The 17,082-nt window shown below is 32.9% G+C and overlaps 6 protein-coding genes across 13 annotated transcripts in view; 3 read left to right on the top strand and 3 right to left on the bottom strand.

Annotated features, from left to right (window-relative positions):
* Nucleotides 1-71: 71 nt before the first annotated feature.
* PICK1 (protein interacting with PRKCA 1) lies at nucleotides 72-3,294 on the top strand. 3 transcript variants are annotated; one of them, XM_066731995.1, is made up of 7 exons: nucleotides 72-383; nucleotides 443-636; nucleotides 750-896; nucleotides 1,000-1,071; nucleotides 1,270-1,588; nucleotides 2,186-2,381; nucleotides 2,448-3,294. In XM_066731995.1, exons 2-7 carry the CDS (start codon nucleotides 596-598, stop codon nucleotides 3,146-3,148), a joined length of 1,476 nt encoding a protein of 491 aa, XP_066588092.1. In that variant the 5' UTR covers nucleotides 72-383; nucleotides 443-595; the 3' UTR covers nucleotides 3,149-3,294. The 3 variants fall into 3 exon arrangements, with proteins under 3 accessions (XP_066588092.1, XP_066588093.1, XP_066588094.1); XM_066731996.1 differs by lacking the exons at nucleotides 750-896; nucleotides 1,000-1,071 and having other exon boundaries at nucleotides 112-636; XM_066731997.1 differs by lacking the exons at nucleotides 443-636; nucleotides 750-896; nucleotides 1,000-1,071 and having other exon boundaries at nucleotides 115-383.
* Nucleotides 3,295-3,570: 276 nt separating this feature from the next.
* LOC136776462 (chitinase domain-containing protein 1) lies at nucleotides 3,571-5,765 on the top strand. Of its 2 annotated transcripts, XR_010823074.1 has the most exons (8): nucleotides 3,571-3,965; nucleotides 4,033-4,179; nucleotides 4,280-4,457; nucleotides 4,537-4,643; nucleotides 4,703-4,857; nucleotides 4,934-5,266; nucleotides 5,331-5,552; nucleotides 5,631-5,765. XR_010823074.1 is itself a non-coding variant. In XM_066731999.1 (7 exons), the coding sequence occupies exons 1-7, from the start codon at nucleotides 3,852-3,854 to the stop codon at nucleotides 5,470-5,472; spliced, it is 1,176 nt and encodes a 391-aa protein (XP_066588096.1). In that variant the 5' UTR covers nucleotides 3,571-3,851; the 3' UTR covers nucleotides 5,473-5,604. The 2 variants fall into 2 exon arrangements, 1 of the variants encoding a protein (XP_066588096.1); XM_066731999.1 differs by lacking the exon at nucleotides 5,631-5,765 and having other exon boundaries at nucleotides 5,331-5,604.
* Nucleotides 5,483-8,937, bottom strand: LOC136776463 (estradiol 17-beta-dehydrogenase 11-like). Its single transcript, XM_066732000.1, has 8 exons — nucleotides 8,876-8,937; nucleotides 6,907-7,163; nucleotides 6,703-6,827; nucleotides 6,493-6,603; nucleotides 6,187-6,348; nucleotides 6,022-6,104; nucleotides 5,834-5,950; nucleotides 5,483-5,760 (listed from the first exon to the last, which is right to left on the bottom strand). The coding sequence occupies exons 2-8, from the start codon at nucleotides 7,142-7,144 to the stop codon at nucleotides 5,601-5,603; spliced, it is 996 nt and encodes a 331-aa protein (XP_066588097.1). The 5' UTR covers nucleotides 7,145-7,163; nucleotides 8,876-8,937; the 3' UTR covers nucleotides 5,483-5,600.
* A 1,229-nt stretch (nucleotides 8,938-10,166) lies between these two features.
* On the bottom strand, nucleotides 10,167-12,038 carry LOC136776355 (uncharacterized). 4 transcript variants are annotated; one of them, XM_066731816.1, is made up of 5 exons: nucleotides 11,778-11,881; nucleotides 11,436-11,509; nucleotides 11,230-11,346; nucleotides 10,750-11,089; nucleotides 10,167-10,673 (listed from the first exon to the last, which is right to left on the bottom strand). In XM_066731816.1, the coding sequence occupies exons 2-5, from the start codon at nucleotides 11,498-11,500 to the stop codon at nucleotides 10,464-10,466; spliced, it is 732 nt and encodes a 243-aa protein (XP_066587913.1). In that variant the 5' UTR covers nucleotides 11,501-11,509; nucleotides 11,778-11,881; the 3' UTR covers nucleotides 10,167-10,463. The 4 variants fall into 4 exon arrangements, with proteins under 4 accessions (XP_066587913.1, XP_066587911.1, XP_066587912.1 ...); XM_066731814.1 differs by lacking the exon at nucleotides 11,778-11,881 and adding an exon at nucleotides 11,900-12,038 and having other exon boundaries at nucleotides 10,168-10,673; XM_066731815.1 differs by having other exon boundaries at nucleotides 10,168-10,673; nucleotides 11,436-11,535; nucleotides 11,778-11,913.
* Nucleotides 11,597-12,671, top strand: RpI12 (RNA polymerase I subunit RpI12). Its single transcript, XM_066731818.1, has 4 exons — nucleotides 11,597-11,832; nucleotides 11,963-12,100; nucleotides 12,240-12,456; nucleotides 12,528-12,671. The coding sequence occupies exons 1-4, from the start codon at nucleotides 11,829-11,831 to the stop codon at nucleotides 12,550-12,552; spliced, it is 384 nt and encodes a 127-aa protein (XP_066587915.1). The 5' UTR covers nucleotides 11,597-11,828; the 3' UTR covers nucleotides 12,553-12,671.
* Nucleotides 12,672-12,718: 47 nt separating this feature from the next.
* ome (dipeptidyl peptidase 4 omega) overlaps nucleotides 12,719-17,082 on the bottom strand; it is a 182,363-nt gene continuing 177,999 nt past the window's right edge. The window contains exons 13-15 of one of the 2 annotated variants that reach the window (XM_066731811.1): nucleotides 16,170-16,330; nucleotides 14,260-14,471; nucleotides 12,719-13,944 (exon numbers count right to left, since the gene is read on the bottom strand). In XM_066731811.1, the coding sequence (XP_066587908.1) occupies nucleotides 13,846-13,944; nucleotides 14,260-14,471; nucleotides 16,170-16,330 (472 nt within the window). In that variant the 3' untranslated portion in view covers nucleotides 12,719-13,845. The remainder of the gene's footprint in view (nucleotides 13,945-14,259; nucleotides 14,472-16,169; nucleotides 16,331-17,082) is intronic. The other variant, XM_066731812.1, reaches the window with a different exon arrangement.

Here is a 17,082-nt window from a genome sequence, read left to right as displayed (position 1 = left end):
AACTCAGAAGGTCTGTTCTTTTTCGCTGTTTGCTGCACTAGTGCAATAAGTTAGAGTGGGGAGAAAACATATGTTTGTCTTATTTCAACTAATTGTATTAATTCGATAGTGCAGCGAAAAGGAACAAATGGAGAGATCGTTCCTTCCCTTGACTCCGCTTCGATTTTAGGCCTTAAATTATGTTTCGTAAATTGTAGTAATTGGAACATGGAATTACGACCCCCTGAAGGCCCTGAAGCCTGAGGCGCCGAGCCTGAGCCCTGAACGCACCTAGTATATGCCTACACGTTGCCAGAATGCCATAAAAAAAAGTGACAGAAGTGAAGTGACAGAGCTCCAAATCTGCTGATTGCTGACTGCTCCAGAACCTCCAGAACCTAACAGTAAAGAGAAAAAAGAAAAGTTATTAAACTGAAAAACCGATAGAAAATTAATATTTTAGGATGTTATCATATATCACTAGATATTATTAACAGAAATCACAAAAGAAGACCTTGTACACAAATGTTGAATAAATTTATAGATAGTTAATATATTTAATTGAGGTTATAGCTTTACACACTAATACTGGATAATAACAATTAAAGTTACTAACATGGATTACGAGGATGATTTCTTCTTTGAGGAAGATAAAATGTTGGTTTTTTTTCAAATAATATATAATCTGTTTTTTGTTTGTCATAAAAAATTACTGTTCTTATTTTCTTGCAAATTTTTGCATGCTGCTATGCTACGGCTCGGTGGAACAGTCAAATGGATAACTTAATTATGTTGGTTGGTAATTTAAACAAAGAGCTATCAGGATCATTACCGAATAGTCTTTCTAATCCTGTCACCACCGTGCCATTGGCTAATGTTGATTTACATCAGTCACCAATAGTGTCTGAAGATATCATGTATGCATGTCTTTATTAAAAGCTTGTCAACAGAAATTTAAAAAACTAAGCTTTCCTAATTATGTATTATCTTATTTTTTTCATTTTTCATTTGGAAATGTAGACCAGACATAGAACTGGTCGTACAAGAACTTTCTGATTCACAGGCTTTAAAACATTTACCCAATGGTTATTTGTAAGTCTTATTTGTTAATATCAAAGCTCTGTAATTGATCCTGGGATTATACCATTCCTCATTTTAATTTTGTCTAATTATATAAGCTTTTCTGTTGTTCATTTTTTTTGTTTTATATTTTTTGCTTCCAAATGTTAAAGATATAGAGTTAATTCTATAATAATGCCACATAAAAAATTTTATTAATCTTCCTGATAGGGGCATGACAATAACATCTGGTAATGTTATAATAAAAAAGGATAACAGTAACCTAATTGGAATTAGTATTGGTGGTGGAGCACCTCTTTGTCCATGCTTGTATATTGTGCAGATATTTGATAATACTCCTGCTGCCACAGATGGTACCTTACAATCGGGAGATGAACTGGTTGCTATCAATGGTGCTTCTGTCAGGGGTAAAACAAAAGTTGAAGTGGCAAAGATGATACAGTCTTGTGAATCTCAAGTTAGCATTAATTACAATAAGCTCCATGCAGACCCAAAACAGGGCCGTACATTAGATATTGCTCTTAAAAAGGTAAGTATACTAATTAAAAATATTACACTGCTAGAAAGTTTTGAGTGAAAATATGTAAATTGTGATTGAGTATAGCTGTGTCATAAAAAACTAATCGTAGAATAATGATTTTTTTTTTAATAGTCAAGTGATATTTCTATTTTACAAAATTTTCACAAAATCCTTAAAAAAAACAAAGATATGTTAGCCTTTTATAGCCAAAGCCAGTCTCCTAGAGTTTACACTTGGCCTTACAATTTGATACCATGAAAAGCCAAATATAATTTTATTTTTTCAAATAATTAGTTTTTGTGCAGTTATCTTATTGTGCTGTTTTTAAAATTTGTGAGGAGGATATAGTTATTTTTACAAACTTGTTAGACTGCCTAAAAAAAGATGTGTATTCATTTCTTTAAAGTATTTTATGAGCCTCCCATAAACTAGAAATTTAATGTTTTTAATGAAAGAAAAATTATTCTTTATAAAAATTCGCCAAATTTTATATATAAGCAACAATTTGTTATATTATAATTTTTATAAATAGTTTATATATAAAAAATTAAACTCATTTAGTATATTACAAGGAATATCAGGCATAAGCAATTAATCATTTTATAGGTCAAACACAGATTAGTTGAAGGTATGGGAAATGCTACAGCAGATGCATTGGGATTGTCAAGAGCTATTCTATGCAATGATGCCCTCGTTCAAAGATTAAATGCATTACAACGTACGGAAAATTTATATAGAGGTCTCGTAGTGCATGCGAAATCTATGCTGCACGCCTTCTTTGATTTAATTCAAATTTATAAAGGTAATTCCTAAATAACCTCTGTTTAATAGGAGAAAACTTGCTAAATTGTTAATAAATAATTTCCAGTATTTGGAGATGCCTTTGCTGCCATAGGTGTGCGAGAACCTCAGCCAAGAGCAAGTGAAGCATTTAGGCAATTCGGCGAACAACATCGGCAAATGGAAAAATTTGGTGTACAAATGTTAAAATCACTAAAGCCAATATTAACCGACTTAGGAACTTATCTCCATAAAGCTATACCTGACACTCGGTTAACAATCAGCAAGTACGCGGATGCGAAATTTGAGTACCTGTCTTATTGTTTAAAGGTCAAAGAGCTAGATGACGAGGAGAGGAGCTATATAGCTATACAAGAACCTCTTTATCGCGTTGAAACCGGAAATTACGAGTATCGTCTAGTTTTAAGATGCCGTCAAGAGGCTCGTATAAGATTTGCAAAATTGAGATCTGACGTTCTTATAAAACTTGAATTACTTGACAATAAGCATGTTCAGGATGTTGTTTGGCAACTACAAAAGTTTGCTTCAGGCTTAGCGAAATATTACAATAATACGGAAGAGCTATTATCAGCAGTTACGCTATTTCCTGTTGAAGTTGATTTATCGCATTCAGCATTTCAATACAAATCCACCGGTCCGCAGACTTCAATCGAAGCCGACGATACTGATGAAGTCGAAGAATCTGAGGTGAAAAAACCAGTTGTTGAAGAAAATTTAATTGATGCTTCAGATTTAGTCTCTACGGAATTAGATGAACTGTTTCCATAATGCCTATATCTACGCTTTTTACTAAAGAATATATATACATATTATTTATAAGCATTAAAAGTCTAATAAGACTATTGTTTTGTCCCAAAGAATATACTTTAAAAACAACATGACTTAAATATTGAAAAATAAAAATACATTATGTTTATAATTTTATAGTGTAACATATTTTTGTCCTACTATGATAACTAATACCAAATTGTCACTTTTCTCCTACTTCCATTTTATATAGCTTCATAATTTCATACTTATCGAATTATGCTAAAAAAAATACCGATTGTTCAGTATCACCCTCACTCTCAGTCGGTGATACAGAAGCGGTAAAGTAGGTGATTGCACTTGTATCGAAGACTTGTCTTGCTTCGTTGGTTCGTACTTAGTAGCAGTTCGTAGCGTTCGTAGCCCGTAGGGTTCGTACTTTCGTACTGTTCGTAGTACGTTGAAGCTCAGTCACTCGTGTGTAATAATTATTATGTGATTTTTGACGGCAGCACTGCAGCAGCCGTCTGAGCCGTCAGCTCAGCCAGATAGCGAGGTAGCAGGTTAGCAGGATTCTGTAAAGTGTAAAGTGAAATTTGTTTATTAAAAAAATAAGAGCTAGGGCTGTTTTTTAGAGTATGAGGACTATAAGGAGTTAGTAATATTTAAAATTAGTTAATTGCATTTGTTGAAACTACCGACGATATTTGGGAAGCTTTTAATTATGAACATTTTTAACTTATTACTAACTATATTATTTATTAGTGGTGTAACAAATGGCACATTATCACCACCTGTTGAAAAGTCTAAAAGGGATAAGGGAAAAATCGAAAACAAGGTAATAGGATAAATAATTCTTATAATTTCTGTGGTGTTATAATATTTATGCAGTTTTTTTTTTCTAGAAAGGTCCTATTGATAAAGATGTTTTCTCTAGAAATCTGACTGTTAAAGATCCTAAGCCCTCTGATATTCTTAAAGAGTCTGGTCAATATTATGAAGATACTAAGCTAAAACGATTTCCCGGAAAAGTATTGGGTTATATTACACCGGTAACTGTCTAAAATATTTATTTTTGGTAAATTGTTACTTAACTCTTTAAAATTTAATCTTATATTTTAGTTTAAAATTTTTTAAATTTCATATTTCTAGTGGAATAACTATGGATTTGAAATTGCAAAAACATTCCATTCAAAAATGTCCTTGCTCTCTCCAGTGTGGTTATCATTTACTTTAAAAAATTCTACATTACATTTTTCAAATCATGATGTGCAAAAAAAATGGTTGAAAGAAATTAGAGCATTAGATACTTCTAAACAAAATGTAAAAAGTATGTCATTAACTTAAATAATATCTTTCTTCTTTTAATCTTTAAAATTTGTATGCTCATTTCTTTTCTTTTAATATAGTCTTACCTAGGGTATTGTTTGAGAATTGGTCAGCGAATGATGCTCTTCATTATGCTGATTCTGAAAGAGTAACGCAATTAACATCAATTCTTAGTGATACAGCTAAGGTAACATGTAAATGAAAATAATATTTCAATCATCACTTAAATTATATATTTATTTTTAGATGTATCGTTTTAATGGCTATGTATTGGAAGTGTGGAATCAGCTGGTTTTTAATGGTATAAACAGGTCAATAATTATAGAGATTATTAAGTTAATAGCTCAAAAATTAAGCAAAAGTAATTTAGATATAATAATAGCAATTCCTCCGTTCAGAGGGTAAGATGAGAAAACAGAAATTTTAATTTCTATATAACTATTTAAAGCTCTGTTTAATTTATTGTATTTATAATAGGACAAAAGTTGAGCTATTTAGTAAAGAGCATTTTAATAAATTGGAACCATATGTTAAAGCATTTTCTCTCATGACATATGATTATTCTAATGTTCAAAGACCAGGGCCTAATAGTCCCATACATTGGGCCCGTCAGTGTGTAGAATACTTAGTTCCCTCAAGAGATGATCCTCGACTTTCTAAAATTTTTCTGGGTCTTAATTTCTATGGATACAACTATACACCTGATGGCGGTGGTCCTATTGTAGGACATGAGTATCTTAAGCTTCTTGAATTATTTAAAGGGAAAATTCAATGGGATGACAAAAGTAAAGAACACTTCTTTGAATTAAGGTAAGTCTATTGTCAAACCGGTATGTATCAAATGTTTATTCATATATCAATAATTTTATTTCAGGTCAAAACAAGTTAGTGGATTTGTATTTTATCCCACACTTTATTCCATAATAGCTCGTTTGGATTTGGCTACTGAATTAGGTACAGGTATTGCTATATGGGAGCTGGGACAAGGATTGAATTATTTTTATGATTTATTATGAATAAAAAAGATTGAAATTTAAATGAAACTTTAATCTTACTACTATTATAAATTATCATTTTACGGTCATCTCTTTAGCAGGTACAAGAGGATACATTTTAATGTGCATTAATAATCCTGAATGCCTTTTTAAGATGTTATTTCTTTTTGAAATTGTAGAGGGGTATTATTGTTATCATTTAAATCTTTCTTATCACCTTCTGCTCTTCTTCCTTTGAACTTCATCATGGTTTGTGGTCCTTGAATGATATGATACATGAGTGCCCAGCACATTTTTGCAGGAAGCAAGCTGTAAATTAATAATAGCTTGTTTTAATAATAATAAATAAGCAAATTTTGACAAGTAAAGGTGGTATACAAACCATTTAAGAGGCAAAAGGTATCTAACAGAGGACGGTAAAGTAACGTTTATCTGGTTCGTCAATATTCCATGGACGATCTCTTCAGCCACGTATTCAGGCTGGAGCATGGACATTAATCTAATAAAATGTAATTTGTAAGTACTAGATGCCTCTTACTTATTTCAAGAAATATTTTATTGAATTTATACCTTGGCTTTACACCATGAAACATTCCTGTGTTAATGAAATAAGGACATACCAAAGTTGCGTGAATACCATCGTAACCATGAGCCTACATAGTTTGATAAGAATAGTTTTAAGAAATAATAATTTGTATCTTGTTTTCTATTTCATTTCTTTTTCAAAATATCTACCTTTAGTTCTGTATAAAGACTTTCATGATAGCCTATTGCAGCAAATTTGGTTGCTGAATAATCCGTGCAATTATAAGTTCCTAAAAGTCCAGCAACACTAGCAATTGTGACTATGTGGCCATGATTTTCCTTCATCATATCCTTCAAAAAAGATTTGGTAATCTACGAAAAATATCAAATATTATATAATGATAAAAAAAACTATTGTACTATCTTCAAACATAACTAATAAACTAAATGATTGATTATAATAATCCTATAAATTTAATATATAAACTATATACGTATACTCCATTGTGTGCTTACCCAATAATGTGACAAAATATTAACTTTGTAAGTTTTTTCTATTTCCTCGTCAGGCAGCTCCAAAAGCGTCTTACCAAATACGTAGCCAGCATTATTCACTAGTAAACTCACCTAAAAAAATTTCTATTTAGAAAACTAGGATTTCCCACGTAGCATAATGTATTTATACAGTTACACCGATCGTGCAGGTATATTTACGCTATTACTCACATTGCCCACTTCAATTTTCACCATTTTTGCGGTTTTGTAAACTTCTTCCTTGTCGGTGATGTCACAGCAGTAGCCCCAACACTTGCCACCGGCAGCTCTTATTTGCGAAACCGTTTCTTCGATTCCTATGGAAAAAAAAGAGTCAATAAAGAAGAGTTACATCGGTCGTTTAACGCTACTTAAAATTTTTCTTCGTTCCATTACCATTTTTATTAATATCCCAAATAACGACATGCGCTCCGCGAGCGGCCAGTTTTTCCGCAATTAATTTTCCAATTCCTCCAGCGCCTCCAGTGATTAACGTTACCTCCCCTCTCACCGATTTTGTTCGATATCGTCGAGGAATAAAGAATAACACCACTGCCTCTCCTATATAAATGATCGCCATCCCGATGAATAAAAGTGTGTCATAAGATATACCTCTTAGCATCTTCATATTCATTTTCGTAGCTTTTCTGAAACTTAAATTTTAATCATTATTATATATTAAAATTCTAGATCACTCCGTCGTTGCGAGAAGTCGAGTGGAATCCAAAACGATTCCTCTCCTATTTCTTTTGCTCCGCTTCCTCTTATTGCGCAATACACGCAAAGTTTCCATTCGCTGATCCCTATAATTTCTTTTTTCTGTTTTGCTTTCACTAGAAAATTTTGATATAATATATACTATATGTAAATGCATACGTGTGTATATAGTAAATGGTGAGGATTAAATGGCAATGACCTCTGCGCAGCAAACAGGCCCATTCGAGTAATACCGGTGCAACAATCACGCTCAGGCTTGGTATATCTTTCGCTTGTCGCGCGATAGAATGAGAGAAGATTCGGGCCGAGAGAAAGCTCCGCAAGATGGAAAGTAAAGTAATCTGGAGCCTTTCTGCAACTAGCTAAGAAAATTGTACCGATCTTACAGATCCAGATGCAAGAGTCTGCCAATCTCCATTGGAAAGACGTAAAAAAAAAATATCGATAAAATTCATTTTGGTGTTGGCAAATTTTACTTTCACTCGCTATCTTCCGAAAATTTTTAACGATATTTCGTTTCAGCGAAAACGCACGTTAATTATAATAAAATTCGAACCGTGAAGATATTACCGTGTAAGAACGAAAGATATAGGATTGTTTGGATCGCAGAAATATAAATTTTAGTCCTATATTTTCTCACTGTGTGCTTTCCCTAAAGTGTAATAGGTGTGACAAGCGAGCGCATTTAGTTATGGTTTACGGTGTTTAACGAGCGCAAGTAAAACTGTTAAGTTGCTCGATCCTCGAGATTTGCGAAATTTACTTTTTACACCATCGCATTCATGGAATTATATACAGAGATTATTGCTTCTAATTCTACCGTGTACCAAGTTTTGATTCATCGCGACTGACTATTTTTATCTTGAACAATTATACAATTGAATCCTGTCGTCTTAATTAAAATAGAAATTTGACATGGGATGAGTTATATATATTGAATTTTCGAAACATTTTAATTGACAGATTTATCTTTCAGTTGGCTGAAAACTAAAACTATGTTCCACTCGGTGATTCGAAATATGGAGCAAAAAGATTGACGGTATAGGAATAATAATAAATAGGAGTATACAATTAATAACGAAAGGATGAATGTTAAACGTAGAAATGAATAATATCCTACTTTCGATAAAATTATACTCATTGGTTGTCGCGTGCTAGAGTTTCACTTCTTCGTAGTTACAAGAATAGTTACGTTTCTGTTAAAAAGCAAAGAAATGTCGAAAACGTTTATATGCCGAATAAGATGCAAATTCTCATTAAGTCATCTTTAACACTGTGAATCAATATTAGGCTGACCCTCTGCTTATGCAAGTCAACGAGTGATTTATTTTCACATTTCATTTTCTTCGGGAAATTAGAATTTTCAAGCAAGGCTAAGTCTATTGACAGTGAAGAGACATTCGTATAAATTATTCGCACATTGTAAAGGTGTCAAAATAAAGAAATTATTTAAGAGACAAGTGCTCATTCTGCAAACACACTTACACACACGCACACTCACAAACGTTGAGAAACATAAGAAGAGTTCATTGTATTATAATAGTTGAAAATATAATAATAAATTATTAAAATAAAAGATTCTACAATTTTGTCAGTTAATTTATTTTTACAAATTTATATCAGTGGGAATAATATATTACAAACTTACTTAAGAGAAGAGAAGACTTTCAGGTGTTTACTGGTCGGTCGGCGAATCTTGACTGATCTCGAATGGAGCACAGAACATTGTGTGGTATTGCTTCGAAATAACCGCGCTATGCTTCATATTTTCTACTCCTACTAAATCTATGTGTATACTTTAGTACGGTAGAAAAAGGCAATAATGTACTAATAAATTATAGCATCTTTATATACATATAAATAGTTCGTAATTGCAAACATAATCTTTAATTTCGTAAAAAAATTCAGCAAAATTTGATTTATTCCAAAATTGTTAGATACATACATTAGCGCATAATAATAGTTATAATTAATAACTGTAATTAAACCGCATTATTATTGTTTTCCATTGGATGCATATATACTTCAAGTTAATTAATTTTGTAGAGTAAAATTGTAGTTTAATCTTTACTCGCGTAAACTAGGGCAGTGTCATCGCAGAGGCTTAAAAAACTCGATATTATATGCATGCAGTACACAATAGAGGAAAATAACATGGCAAAGGGCTAAATGTTGCGATGGAATTATAGTTAAATTCATAGGTTAATGCCGAGAGAACATTTATTACAAAAATTAACATAAATTAAGATACATATATGGTATTGTGTAAAATTAATCGCTTTTCCCCTTTTTAATTTTCTTCTTGAAGATTACTATGTTGCTTTAAAGTGTTGCGAATTATAAATTTATTTATCTTTCAAAAGCGCCCAGTTGCTTTTACGCGTAGCGGTAAATAGATCCGCTCCAGTAGCTGCAGTTAAAATTGCACTGAAAGTAGATTTTTTTTGCTCTGCCTGAGGGGATCTATGAAATGCAATTCGGAGATTAAACATAATCGATGCTATGCAAATAATCAATTCGTAGATTTTAAACAAAAAGGTATTTTCTCTATTTAGTTTTTTATCAGCTGTGTCACAACACGTCTTCGAATCTTTTTCTAAGATTAATGGTAAGTCGCGTTGACAATACAATTAGGAAAGTCTGCGGTACATGCAAATATTGCAATTTTAAACGGCTAGTGGCTTTGGCCTGAATGCAACTTCGCACAAAAATCTACGTTATCTTTGTTAAAGAAGCACTCCGTGCAAAGACAATACGAAGAAATGAACTTTGCAATTTCCAAGTCCTTGTGATTTTAATAAAATCGCAAGACAAGGCATTGCAGTAGAAAAAATGTAGTATTAAAGTTAAATCTGGATCCGATCAAATGGCGGAATCCTTTCACTTCCTTGCCTTGACCAAAGTGTATCCGAAGTCCGAACTTAATTTGGCGTCATTATAGTTTCTAGTGCCGGATACATGTCACAACGTATTTCGTTTTTAATTTGTTTTTCTACTTTCTACTTCTCCTCTGCACCCATATCTAGTGCATACGGTGCAACGTTTGAAGCAACTTTCCTATCGGTAAAAACTCTATTCTGTATATAGAAGCCTGCTTTATCGGTGCCGGCATAGCAGAGTGCGCAATAATTCAACAACTGCAGTACAATTCCAATTTATTTAAAGTTTTATTTATTAATTTTAAACATATACGGAATAGAATAATAAGTGTAGGATATGCATACTATAGTAATTAATTAAGAAGCACTGATTGTTTCAAGCTCCAAAGCTGAGACACCGTACTGTTTGATAGGCGAGTAAACACCTCCATATATCTGCAATCCAAACATGGTAATGCTACTGGTATCCAAAGGTTCAGCGTTAGGGATAAGTCGACCGCGATAGTATGCGCTAAACTTATCAAAAGGGAGAACTACATCAAAGAATTCTCCGGCAGACATTGGTGCCTGTTAAAAAAAGATTAATGTTTTATACAGATTATAATTTAGTTGTATTTTTGTGAAAATTTATTATATATATCACCTCAAAAAATTGTTCGTATGTATGATCATTATTGGAGTTTTGGCCTTTATGACGTAATACAACCTTGTAATGACTATTTTGACCTTGACCCCTGCATTTAATTTCAATGTTAGTAAACTTTGAAAGATTTAAATTTACCGGAGTTCTCACTCCGGCAAACCCAGCTCCGTTCGGTTGCGGATTTAGCAAAGAGAAGAATATTGCCCTTTGAAAAATTTCAGTCCTTTGAAGGGATAGAACGGCTTTTGATTTTCCTACAGTCCTTACTGTGTCCGATAATTCTCGCCAATTGTCCACTTCCTCTACCGTCGTAAAATCAAACAGAATCACCGGCCTATACCTGAAGCAATATATGTGCATTTATTATAACAAATTCAGAAAATTTCTGAATAATTTTTATCATATTTTTTGACGCTTTATTAAGATTTAATAATTCAATTAATGTTATAATTAATATTTTTATCTTATCAAAATATTTACGGATATGCTGTTGTTGGCTGATCTATCGGATCAGCATCGTTTTTCGAATATTCTCTCTCACTCAGATTTCCTAAAGCTTTCGATACTTCGATAACCTCAGTATTTTCTGTCCTACCTCTAGGGTTGAATCAATTTATATCAAGATAAATTATTAATGTTGTTGAATTAAACTATGGAAAATAAGATTGTAATTATAATCGTCTTACCCTTGTATTGAATAAATAAAAGCTGATCCCACAATGTAGCCAAGTATTGAACGAGTAAATTGCATTTTTTTAGACTAGAAGAATTTATTTAATAATAGTGCTGTAATCATAAATTGAAGACTGTACATAAGAAATTGGAGTATTATAATTATTAGATGGAGTACATTCGCCGATATGTAAAGTTTTTATATAAATATAATTTATCTGTATAGAATTCTTTTAGATATTATTCTTTGTAGAACATATTGAAATTCGCGCTAATACTTTGCGTCTTATGCTGGTTCCACCTAGTGGACTATATAGGAATTATATATGTTTTAATTATATTCTTATTTTACTCACATATTTTTTACATGCTCAGTCAGTTACCGAAGAGTGAAGATTAATTGAAGTATGGGTGAGTTTTTTTTTAACAATTTACTATAAAAGCTTTAAGAATTTTATGTAACTTCAAAATGATTTACCTGAAAATTTAGGTTATGCCTCTTGGAGAGACGTTTGATTTTAATAGATTTTATATGTTTTAGATACAAGAGCAAAGAATAGTGTTGTGTCTTTCAAAACAGCAGCCGGATTTTGTCCCGATTGTGGATCAATTCTTCCTTTGCTAGGCGGTTTAGGGAGTGTCACGTGCTATGCCTGCAGACGAATCTGGGAAGCTGAAGGTTATATTTACAGATATATAGTATAATATTGATTTTACGTTGCGTTTAGTCACACTATTCCTCCTTTGAAATACTTGACTCAATTATCACCAGACAGTGCATTTATTTACTCTAAATGACTAAGTTCTTTTTCTACCAGTATTTGGAGATATGGCATTGTCGTATAATATAGAATTCAATACAAAAGACACGTACAAATCTACTCATGGAATTGAGGAAGATGAAGATGAAGCCGATGGTCCAATTGTGGAGAGAAAATGTCCTCAGTGTCAGAATGATACAATGTCATATGCAACATTACAGCTAAGATCTGCAGATGAAGGCCAAACAGTATTTTACACATGTACCAAGTGCAAGTAAGTTCTGATAGATACTGAAAATAGTAGGTTGATAAAGCAGCAATCTGTAATATTTATTTTTTTTACAGATTCAAAGAAACTGAAAATTCTTAATATCGATTATACATAAAATTCACTAACTTCTGAAATTATTGTATAAGATAATTTACTTTTTGTTATTATTTTGGATAATTTGTAAGACTATTATAGGAATAAATGAATATGACTAAATTGTTTTTTTTTTAATAAAACATAGAACTTTATTTATAATACACTCAACAAATAGTGGGTGGAGTGAATATATCATTAATTTCATTCTGCTACAGGGTCATTTTTTATGTCTTGCTTTAACAGTACTTTTATATCATAATTAAATGTTAAATAAGTAATATTATATGTACAATGTGACAGGATAAAAGTTAACAATTATTTTATTAAATTCATCTTGATGTACCCATCACACAATTATAGTGGTCCTTGGGTTAAAAAACTTTATAATAACCAGAAACAATGTCGATAGTCTCTTTTTACTCGTATGCTTATGGACTTTGACATTTGTATTAATAGCATTTACCCATATCCTATAATATTAATGATTAATAGATATGCTATTCTTAGATTAAAAATGGTAAAGGAAAAGGACAACATAAGGAACTTCATTATACTTTTCTTAATACTAAGTATCGAGAAACAAATTGATTGAGAATCGTACGAGTTACAGATTTTTCATTATAGCTTAAGATTGTAACGGGAGTATATTTTGATTATTATTAATCCAAAATTGTATTTTACATCAGTAAAAAATAGGTATAAAATATCCATTTTAAATCGGAGTTTTTCTACACATTCCTTTTCGCTCCTATGCCGCTCCACTTAATTTGTTAGCGCGAGTAAACGGCATGAAGGGTTTTGAGAAATTCACAAATTGTCTTAATCGTGCGTTACGCGATGCGTGATTGAAAGGAAGAGAAACAATGTTCGGTTTGCTCCATATGTAAAAGGAATTATCGTAAGATAAATGCAATTGTTAATTTGGGAATTTTATCAGAACATGTATAGATTCACTCGTTTTCAGATATTATCGAATTTAATAGGGAATAAGTACGTAAATAAATGTCTCTATTAATTACAGAATTCTTAGGCCTCATAAGATGCACAGATAAATTATAAGAATTCTTTAAAAAATGTATCAAACGTTTCTTAGGCTCTTCCTCCTGCGCATCTTTTCACACAGTATCTGGCACTTATCGCTTATAATTTTACGCTTCTTTTTTCACGTTTATGTACATACACGCTCATATTACATATTGTACATAATCTATGTACATGTCACAAGATATTTACAAATGGAGTGTCGAACGTGACGCTATTACGTCTCTAGATTGTCTCTTTTGTCCCGTACTTCCATCATGATCCAGCGTGGAAGCATTCGTCCAAAAAGTTCTCCAAAGAGTGATAGAGATGAGCTCTCGTTTGAGCTATACCATGATCCTCGTCCGTATAAGTCTGCATGAAATGTACATTAAAATATGAATTAGATTTTTAATTAAATGAGATAATAAAAAAAAAAAAAAAAAACAGGAGGACTAGAAAAGTTAGAGCACCAATTATTATACATAAAGGATAATAATACCCAGCTAACACGAATAACAAATTCGAAAACCTCAGCAATGGTAGCAACGGTTCAGTATTAGTCCATTGTTAAATTGGACATTCGCGTGTTTAGCTGATTGGTGTCTAGACGGCAAATAATTTAAAAACAGCCGTATTTTTTGTTACATTTAACACTGCTCGAGAAATATAATTATGTGAATGACGTACTTGTTGCCTGAACAATATATCCTTCTGCTCCAACACTTTGGCGAGCATCAAGGATTGTTGATAGTGTACATTATCGTCGAGGGTTCCGTGAATCAGGTAGTACATTTTTGTTTTAATATTGTCGACTTTGTTAACCAATTGGCCTTGCTCATAGCCCTGCAGATTATCGGAGACCGTAGGTAGACCCATGAATCGTTCCGTGTAAATGGAATCTGCAATTAAAGTCGACTATTAATTAGAGGAGGAGCCCTTTCGGCGAATCTGCAGAATGGGAGAGATTAATGCGTTTTTCGGAAACAAAGAGCAACCCATCAGCAGAGCGTAGGCTCTGTACAAGGTTGTCGCTCTTTCAAAACTTTAACGCTTATGTATACAGGGTGTCTCAGGGATAATACGAGAAATTTGAGGACTTTGTAGGTACCAATCTATTTTGTTCGGATGACATTGTTTTTAAAACAACCTCTTGTTAGTTTTTATCGAGGCTTGAACTTTTTTATGAACGCGCTATCCTTCCGATGAATGGTTCATTTTATTTTCATGATGAAAGAGAAAGAAATTAATAATTTACTTTCTTCATCCTCGACAAACGGTAAAGTGAGGTCCACTGGTCTGGAAATATATGTACATCTTCGTTTGACTAATTAGTGTTCGTTTACTTCAGTCCGTAAGCAACACGACTAAAATCATGCTATAAACTTAAAATAAATATGAAAAATTTTAAAATACGTCAAAGCGGGCCCTGTGCATATGTTTAATGTGGTGAGTTTTTAGTGCGATATATATGTTGCTTGTGGACTGGAGGACAGTGTGCGCCAGCTAATGATCACTGACGAATGAAGTTGCACTTTTAGACCAGTATGCTTGGATATCATTAGAACGTTCTCAGGATCTTTGTAAGTTTTTTATGCTATTGGAGGTAGTGCAGTCGGAACAAAAAGTTTAAATCTCAATAAAAACCGAAGGTTTGGTTTAAAAATAAAGTCCTCTGAAGAAGAAAGATTTATATTGATTTCCTCTGCAAAAAGCTCAACAATTTTTCTAGTATCCTTGAGACACCCTGTACATACAGTGGAAGGTGTATAAGTCTGGAGACAGGTGACTTAAGTTATTTAAATTTAATGATATATTTTTTATTATGTACCTACTCTTGTAAATTATTTCAAGATCTCTGCGAATCACTATATTAATTCATCATTTTAGCAAGTCGTTCCCTATTTCGAATTAAGCGACTATGCGTGGATGTGTATGCGTATAAGGCGCAATGCGCCATTGAAATTCACACCCATAAACAATTTCAAATTGATATATCTGTCGAACGACGAGTTAAAATGATAAATTAATACACAAGTGTTTAGAAATCATCAAGAGATAAGCCAAAAAATATGAGCAACATAAAGTTATATCAATACATCTAAAAATCTTAAGATAACCTTTCGCATAACCTTGCAAGGTCATGCAAGGTCAAGCTCATCTAATCTATATATTATAAAGCCATTAAACTTATGCATGTAAAATTCTTTTCTACGAAGCACAGTTTTTGAGATAATTTCCTGTTTCCAGATTAAAGCTTCATCCTGCTGTATACATATACATATAGACCACGGTAATTAGCGCGTTTACCAAGGGAAGATTGGTTTCGCGTTTCATTTGCATGATCCTTCCCGTAATATTCTTTTTAGAGAATGCCCGCTTTTTCTTTAATACTCCTGGATTTTTTTAAATCGATTTGAGGTTGGAAGCTCCAGGAGAAAAAATCCATCCAGGAGAATCTATTATGGATGAGGATCTCTCTTGAAATTTGTTGCTCATTTTTTTGCGCTTGTTTTATTAATCAAGATGATGCAGCCAGGATGGGTAGCTAGTTTATGCATACCAACGACGTTATCGGAGAGTCTTATAATAAACGTTACCGTAAAGGGCCCAATCTGTAACAGGAGCCACCGACATGCCACACTTGAAGACTCCGCCGTAATCCATGGCAAGTGTCATGCCAGTCGCGTATCCACCATAACTCCAGCCCCATATAGCCGTTCTACTTCGATCTATGAACGCCAGTTTCTCTTGTAGGTATCTGAAACATTAAAGAAAATCTCTTGTAAGAAAAATCCTTCCTCTTATACCTTACCGAGGACTCGGTCATTAAGATATACGATACGCTCTTATAAATTGAGACGAAAAAATCAAGGAAAGGTGCTTGCAATTTTAGCTTTCGCAACATTTTATGAATACCATACTGTGTAGCGTATAGTATGGTCGTAGCAGAGTGTTATGCTGCAAGTGTATCATGCTCGATCGGGCTTCTCCAATTTTACGATCGTTTCGATCGGCCAGACGAGGAACTCCCATTTTATACTACTGGCTGAGATGATTCGACACCGATAAGCAGATTAAATTTCACGATTATCATCCGTCCGAATAACATTGGAAGCATGAATTTCAGATCCAATGTTGGGCTTATAGATCGATCGGATTCAACCATGTGCAATTGTGCCGAGTGTTTATATAATTTTGTTTTTCCATCAATTTTTCCAACCGTCGATGATCCGATAGAAATTTTGCGTACTTCTCGAGTCGTAAGTACACACTCTGCATGTTTTGAATCCTATATTCGTGTACGTTTATCAGGATACACGGTACTTTGGATTATCGTGCTCTCGTACAATGGGATATCAGGCTTCTGCATCGTTTTCTTTTTTCCTTGGCTTGAAAAATACCTTCCAAAGAAATACAATCTGCAGGGGAAAGATTCATTTTTGCATTATTCGTAGGCTTAGGCTATCACATTTTATTTTTCTGCCAATTTTTTTTTACGTCGAGTCAAGG

Source organism: Prorops nasuta, unplaced genomic scaffold (genome assembly GCF_024137725.1).
Source record: "Prorops nasuta isolate Cenicafe-Biocafe unplaced genomic scaffold, Cenicafe_Pnas_1.2 PNAS00009, whole genome shotgun sequence".
Taxonomy (NCBI): domain Eukaryota; kingdom Metazoa; phylum Arthropoda; class Insecta; order Hymenoptera; family Bethylidae; genus Prorops; species Prorops nasuta.
Note: the sequence above shows the minus strand (reverse complement) of the source record. Positions and strands in the feature narration are given on the sequence as shown.

Coding starts and splice junctions, on each gene's coding strand:
- PICK1 (XM_066731995.1), top strand. CDS start 596: ATGGATTACGAGGATGATTTCTTCTTTGAGGAAGATAAAAT. Junction 1,589..2,185: donor TAGATATTGCTCTTAAAAAG/GTAAGTATACTA, acceptor ATCATTTTATAG/GTCAAACACAGATTAGTTGA. Junction 2,382..2,447: donor TTTAATTCAAATTTATAAAG/GTAATTCCTAAA, acceptor AATAATTTCCAG/TATTTGGAGATGCCTTTGCT.
- RpI12 (XM_066731818.1), top strand. Junction 12,101..12,239: donor ACGAATCTGGGAAGCTGAAG/GTTATATTTACA, acceptor TTTTTCTACCAG/TATTTGGAGATATGGCATTG. Junction 12,457..12,527: donor TACACATGTACCAAGTGCAA/GTAAGTTCTGAT, acceptor TTTTTTTTACAG/ATTCAAAGAAACTGAAAATT.
- LOC136776463 (XM_066732000.1), bottom strand. CDS start 7,144: ATGAATATGAAGATGCTAAGAGGTATATCTTATGACACACTTTTATTC. Junction 6,828..6,906: donor TTGGGATATTAATAAAAATG/GTAATGGAACGA, acceptor TTTTTTCCATAG/GAATCGAAGAAACGGTTTCG. Junction 5,951..6,021: donor TTTCATGGTGTAAAGCCAAG/GTATAAATTCAA, acceptor ACATTTTATTAG/ATTAATGTCCATGCTCCAGC.
- LOC136776462 (XM_066731999.1), top strand. CDS start 3,852: ATGAACATTTTTAACTTATTACTAACTATATTATTTATTAGTGGTGTA. Junction 4,180..4,279: donor TATTGGGTTATATTACACCG/GTAACTGTCTAA, acceptor TCATATTTCTAG/TGGAATAACTATGGATTTGA. Junction 5,267..5,330: donor GAACACTTCTTTGAATTAAG/GTAAGTCTATTG, acceptor ATTTTATTTCAG/GTCAAAACAAGTTAGTGGAT.
- LOC136776355 (XM_066731814.1), bottom strand. CDS start 11,500: ATGCAATTTACTCGTTCAATACTTGGCTACATTGTGGGATCAGCTTTT. Junction 11,090..11,229: donor CAGCCAACAACAGCATATCC/GTAAATATTTTG, acceptor ATATTGCTTCAG/GTATAGGCCGGTGATTCTGT. Junction 10,674..10,749: donor CATACGAACAATTTTTTGAG/GTGATATATATA, acceptor TTTTTTTAACAG/GCACCAATGTCTGCCGGAGA.